At 39.8% G+C, this 6,749-nt stretch overlaps 1 protein-coding gene across 9 annotated transcripts in view; it reads left to right on the top strand.

Annotated features, from left to right (window-relative positions):
* The window catches only part of khdrbs2 (KH domain containing, RNA binding, signal transduction associated 2), an 84,004-nt gene that overhangs the window by 19,845 nt on the left and 57,410 nt on the right, over window positions 1-6,749 (top strand). For all 9 annotated transcript variants that reach the window (XM_020603146.1, XM_020603150.1, XM_020603143.1 and 6 more), the window contains exon 3: window positions 4,955-5,071. In XM_020603146.1, coding sequence (XP_020458802.1) covers window positions 4,955-5,071 — 117 coding nt within the window. The remainder of the gene's footprint in view (window positions 1-4,954; window positions 5,072-6,749) is intronic.

The raw sequence follows: 6,749 nt of genomic DNA, 5'->3' as shown, positions 1-6,749 counted from the left end.
CTTTCCGTACCCACTGTATATTTAACATTCAGTGTGAATTCTATGTTGTACACGGATCCTAAAATGCCTGCTTGCACATATCTGACATTTTTTGTTCCTTTTAGTTTTGACCAAAGAAAACATCCTGAACTATAACAACAGCTGTAGAATGAAGTCATAGTTTAATATCTGATTATGCTGTTTAGCATTAACACTGGCAGACAATCTCTCTTCAGACCCTTTCATGATTTGTTTTTCTTTCTGAAAAGCTCAGTTGGGTGAACAGTAACTTTCCCCTGCTTGTCACACACGCACCAAACAACCACTTCACTGCTTTCTTTAATGTCTGCAGAGCCGATAGGACACACTTGCAGCCTAGTCATCCCTGGCTGTTATTAAAGCATAAACCTCTACCTGAGGCTTTAATCCTCCTATCAAACAGGACCTGGACTTCCCCAACAGCACAGCTCGCTAACCTGGCAGTAAGTGCCTCAGGACATCTGCAAATCTTGACTGGCCCCAGTGCACTGCATTAAAGATTGGCCACCATTTCCAACCTGAATTCTGAACAGCTGTTTTGTTATTGGATCTGCACTGCCAGCGCCATGACGAGTTGCAAAGTGTTGATATTTCCATGCTTTCCATGGAACTGACTTTATAGAAAATCATGAAACCATGCTCTGTTGGTACAAATCATTGTCTTGAAGTTCTTTTGATTTTTTTTTTATTTATGTGCGTGCATCCTTTTATCTGTGATTTATTTTTTCAGCTTTTTTCCATTTAATGACTTTTATTACTTTATATTTGCAATAAGCATGACTATAAATGTGATCAATTCTTTTCAAAGTAACATTATTTTAAGTGGTTTTGTGTGTGTGTGTGTGTGTGTGTGTTGCTTTGACACTCAGCTGGGATGTTATTGTGTATTCATAAAGATCCCAGTCCTCTGAGGGCACATTAGTGCCATGGTATGAAATAAAGATAAAATGCTACATCAACATTGTGGCATATACATCAATCATGTTTGGTTATTTTGTTTTACATACAGAGTGCAATAAGTCAAATGTGATCAGGCTTTACTCACCAGTTCGTATGAATATTAACACCTTCATGCTCAGGGAGATTGTTCTGCATTACAGGTGTACAACATTTTGAAAAGTATATACTGTACAGAAATAAGATCAGTACATACTGTAGCTTCAGTTGCAGAAAACCTACTTTTGCTAAGTAAGATCACCTTATTGTGTGTTAGTTACTGCTGAGTGCATACCATGGATCACTCCTGGTTCAGTCTTCCCATTGTAAAAACAAACAAATACATTGTTATGCTCAGGTTTACATGTCTACAATGAGTCCCATGCCAAGTCTTTGCTTGTGGTATGAATGCAGAACAAAGTGACAAGTGGGATTCCAGACTTGTGTCTTTTGTGCCAAAATCTTTTAGTAATTTACCCACAACTCTCAGTCACTGCTGTCATTTATGACAAGAAGATAAATGAAGATCGCTGAGACTTTTAATAAGAAACTTTGGGCAAGATTACTTTTTTTTTTCTAAATATTGTAGTGGTACAAAGGGATGATCACTGAGCTGATCTCATTTATGAAACCAGACACAAACACACCCAAAAAGAAGAAGAATACATATAGATTACTTATAATGACACAGGGCTTAGCCATACTATGTGACAGATGTACTCTGTTCAAGGTCCTGCCTGTTGTGGTTTTTAGATCTTAAAGAGCTTTTCATTGATTTTGAATTGCACTTTATACCATTATTGGACCAACAATGGACAGTTAAAAAAGGATCAGGCTTGATGCAGCAGAATCAGAGATACTGCATTTTTTTTAATTTAGTGCATTTTTACTCTGTTTCAAAACCTGGTGCCTACCTTTCCCACAATGCAACACAGCTTGGTCAGAGATTCTGGTATGTTATTCTACAAGCAGTTAATGTGGCCTCGAACAGCTAGTCTCAAGTAGAGATAAGGAGCGAGCTCCAGAGGACTGATAAAATCACATCTGTCTAACTCAACATCCCAAGAGTTTTTTTCATCTTCAGACTTGTAGTCCTCAGGCCCTACTGTGACATCACTTAGGTCTGTGTATCAGATTTCACACAGCTCTTTCTCTGGAGCTACCAAAGGACTTTATTCAACTTTTTCACATATGCAGTTGGACTCCCCAAGACCAAGGCACCTTCGTGTGTAAAATTTGTGGAGTTCATCTTTAAGGAAATTTAAGCGAATTATGAAACATTATTAGCCACATAAATTTCATATACAGAAAACACAAACCAAATCAGAAACGCTGTCACTCAAAACCAAACGAAGTTACACAACTCAGTTTTCTGAATTAATAAGGAGCTTAATATATTAGAATTTTGACTGCACAGAAGCTCTCAATTAAATGTTTGCCCTTCATGTAACAGCTACGCTTTGTGAAATACAAATAAGTAGATCAGTTCACCCATTTTATCAGTGAATATTTGTTCAATCTGAAATATATTTTTTGCATAATTGTTGCATTCCCAACACTCTTCCTTCTAATATCTGCATAGTGATCAGTGTTGAGACTGCAGGGGGCACATTGCATCATTTTAAACCTCATTTAACACAGAGCTGTGCCCCTTTCTGAAGCCCAAATTGCTCACCATGGAGCAGCAGAGTGGCTCTAGACATTCATTAGCTTAATGAAAACAGGCCACTCTTTCTCTACCGCCCTGCGAGCATGCTCTAGACGTAGCCGCAATGACCATCTGCTCTCAAGCTCCCTGCCAGCTAGGATAGTCCTGTCAAAGCGACCCCTGTGAAGAAACATATCCACAAAGGTGCCCTAATCATTCAAATCAGAGGACAGGCGGGGACATTAGGGATGCTTTTTTTTCCTAGATGGCTTCATCTCCGCGTGCCTTGGCGCTTCCCTAACCTGAGCTGTAGCGTTTGCTCAGGATGTTAATGATCTTCATGAAATAAGCTGAGTGTGCGGTTGTCTGAGTTGAGCTGCAGCAGCCACACAGCTGGCAGTCAAGTTATTAGCCACTCAGCCACAGTGGGAGATGCTGCTTTGTGAAAAGGTTAATATCATTTTAGAATTGGCCAGAGTACGGTGTGGTGGGCGGCTGACCACCTGTTCATCTCTGGAGGTGGTCTCTTATCTTATCCAGCAGCAAACATTTGAAGGTCGAACCATTTATTACAAAAAAAGAAAAGAAAAAAGTGTGAGATACGTAGACTTGATAAACTTGTTTCAAATAGCAAAAGATTGTCTCTTTTTTCATCTTTTGTCTTCAGAAACAACCAATTTGGCTACGGTTGTGTTATGAGTTTCACCTCCTTGATCACCACTAATCTCAGCATTGTTGTGCCTGTATGAACACTAGCTTGTGCACAGTGAGAGGGACGTGACAGTCGGAGCCCTGATCTGATAGTTTGTCATCTGGATAGCATTACTTAATTTCCCACTGGGAAGAAACTCATTATTTCTGGCTTTATCACAGTGCTGACCTCTCGAGTAGTCTCAGAAATGTTACTGGTTTGAGCCCATGCTCCCTTTTCACAGCACAACATGGATGACCCTTAACGCCAATAAGATACATGACTAGTGAGGGAACAGTTCATGGCAAAAGATGGATGAATCCTTTTATGCCAGACAACAAATGAGGGTCCTGTTTATTAGTAACATGCTACATACAGGGCATAATTACAGTGATTTTTTACAGGCTACATTACAGCTTTTTTATCGCATGATGAATGGTGAATGGAATGTGGGATTACACTGATAATAGGTAACTAATGACCTGCAAACATCTGTTATGGTTCATCTTTTTTCTAAATACATCAGATTCCTTTGAGATCTAACACATACAGCGTGACACTTGTTCAGAAACATGTTTTTACAGTCACTTCAGAAAGTGGTCACACACTACTGTGTTGCAGATTTAACTTCAAAAGGATAAAAGTTCAAGTTTTGCCCATTAGCCTATACTCAATAATTTCTAATGACAAAAACAGGTCAGGACCAAAAACCCAGCCACGAAGCCCAAAGAACTCTCTGTAGACCTCTGTGCTAAAACTGTGGTGAGCTATAGATCAGGGCAAGCTTTGGGTGTTCAGAAGAAATCTGCAACCACCTGGACTCTTTTTAGAATTGGCTGTCAACCAAATAGAGTTACTAGGCAAGAAGGGCTTTGGCCAGGCCGGTGACTAATAACCCAAGGGTCAGCCAAAAAGCATTTAAAATGAATTTAAAAGCATGAGGCAAACATTTTACCCTTTGGGCAGAACTCAAAGCATAATATCTGGGAAACATCAAGCACCGCTCATCACTAACAGTACAACGATGCATGGCAGTCGCCACATCATGGAATGTGGGCGCTTCTCAGGGGCAGGGACAGGGAGACTGGTCACAATTGAGGAAAGGATAAATGCAGCCAAATAGCGAGAGGTCCTTCAAGAGAACATGCTCCAGAGTGCAGACTTGTGCAGCGGTTCACCTTTCAACATGACAGCGTCCCAATGCTTACAACACAGTGCTCTAGTGGCCAGGACAGGTCTGACTGCCCTTGAATAACCCAGGTAATGACAGACCTACAGTAAACCCTAGAGAACATCTGTGGAACCATCTGAAGATGGCAGTTCACAAACACTTGCCATCCAATCTGATGGTGCCTGTAGGATCTGCAAGGACGATTGTATACAGCTTATAGAGAGTTACCCAAGATGACTTGATGCCAAAGGACTTAATTAAAAAGGTTTCAGTTTTTTGTTTTTTAATAAATTTGTCATTGTGGGTTATTGAGTGTAGACTGATGCACAAAAATGACAATAATAAAAGTTAAACCTACCACACAATGAAGTGTGCAAAAGGTGAAGGAGCCTGAATACTATATGAAGACGTATAAATGAGAGTTTTCATTGTGTTTTCCACATATGTTGGAAGCGCTGATAAGGAGTCTGGTTTTTCTCTCCTGTAACAGTTTAATTTTGTTGGGAAGCTGCTGGGACCACGAGGAAATTCCATGAAACGATTACAAGAAGAAACGGGAGTGAAGATGTCTATCCTAGGCAAAGGGTCCATGAGGGATAAAGGCAAGGTAAGAAAGATATCGATTTCTGTTTAAATGTAGTTGTTTGCCTGGTGCAAGAAATCCATCAAATGAAAATATTTACAAAAACAAAGCATTTGAAATCCCTCTAAAGGACAGACAAGCATTATAGCCAATGACATCTGAGCTGTAACTGAGATGAATAGCACCCGAAGTAGAATGAATCGTTTTCAGTTGACAAAATTATGTAGGAGAAAATGGGAATGTTTTTTTCTTTTTTGGTTAATAGCATATTCTGCAGTAGCCATTTATGAATGCATTGTAAAGAATCTTTTTGCCAAAGTAATTTAGCCATTTACCCTGCTGACTTGTGGCTCCCTGGAGTCACGCTGTTCGGAGCATATACACAGACAGCCTGCAGGATCCGGTATTCACACTACTAGCAGGTCTTTAGTTACATTGCTATTGCTAATGTAGCCTCCGATTCAAACATTTAGATGTGACAAAAGACTCAGTCTTACCACCGCTTTAATGAAACCAGAGCTGCATTTCAGTACATCCTTGTTGAGGGTGAAGTAATACAGAGGCTGCTACAGCCTCTTTAGACATATCCATGCGGTTTTAGTTGTCATCTGTACATATTCAGTTTAATTTACTTAGCTGAACAGGAACCCTCACCACGAGGTCTTTTTAGTGGCTTTCAATCATTTCTCAATCTTTTTTAGCAGATTGGTTAAAGATATTAAAATAAATTCAGAACTCAAAAGTAAACATTTTCTTTTTTGAACAAGCTCAGGAGGAAATGGAGATCGAGAATTCTTGCCTGTGGAAACAGCAACAACAATCTCACGACGTCTGCTTGGTAGCTGTTTGGGAGCTTTTGGTCCCATCATACTGAAGGATCTTCCTCAGCAGACTGAAACCACGTCACATGAAAATTTCTTGACACTGGAGACAATAGTTTTTCAGATCATTATATTTCCATGCATACATACAGTACATACTTAGAACCTGTTACTGTAGAGATGTACTTTATATACTGTAATTATAATTTCTGTTTTTCTACCGCCCAACTGTAGATTAACTGTATGTGCCTCTAAACAGGTGTAATTTTAGCCAAGTAGTCTTCTGGTTGACTAAGCTTTTGGTCAGCTAAATATATTGAATCATTTTTCAATTGATATGTGGCTTTGTAATTAGAAATTTGGCCTAATTTCAAGGCTGAAAGTTGTGATTCTGACAGCGACTGAAGGCACTGAAACATTTCTTTTACTATCAAATTTTTGGATGTGCCTTAGCCACGTACAAGGATTCATTTAAACTTTTGGCTTACTGCCACTGAGTCCATTCAGTCTGCTCCTGTGTTGCATGAACTTGTCTTCAGTATGTAAAATGAAGTAAAGAGGTGCTGTTAACAACAGCCGAACTGTCAGCAACATAATGAATACCAGTGTCACTAACATGACCTGCTGTTTGTTCCACCTACACACACTGTGCCTCCCTGAGGAAAAATAATAGACCTTTAACAGTTGTCTCTCACCAGGGTAGCTATGTAACAATCAGATTTAGCTAGGTGTTTCCTGTGCGTGCTATTGATTTTGTGTACAGCCTGGGCTAGTTTGAAGGCTGTGACTGAAAGGCTGGCTGCCATTTGAAGCACCTGGTCACAAGGCATTGTCTCCAGACTTAGGCAATGTCCCATTACATACAAAAGCGCATTGACATC

Source organism: Monopterus albus, unplaced genomic scaffold (genome assembly GCF_001952655.1).
Source record: "Monopterus albus unplaced genomic scaffold, M_albus_1.0 scaffold60.1, whole genome shotgun sequence".
Classification (NCBI taxonomy): domain Eukaryota; kingdom Metazoa; phylum Chordata; class Actinopteri; order Synbranchiformes; family Synbranchidae; genus Monopterus; species Monopterus albus.
The sequence above is the reverse complement of the archived record's forward strand: the minus strand, read 5'-3'. Positions and strand labels throughout refer to the sequence as shown.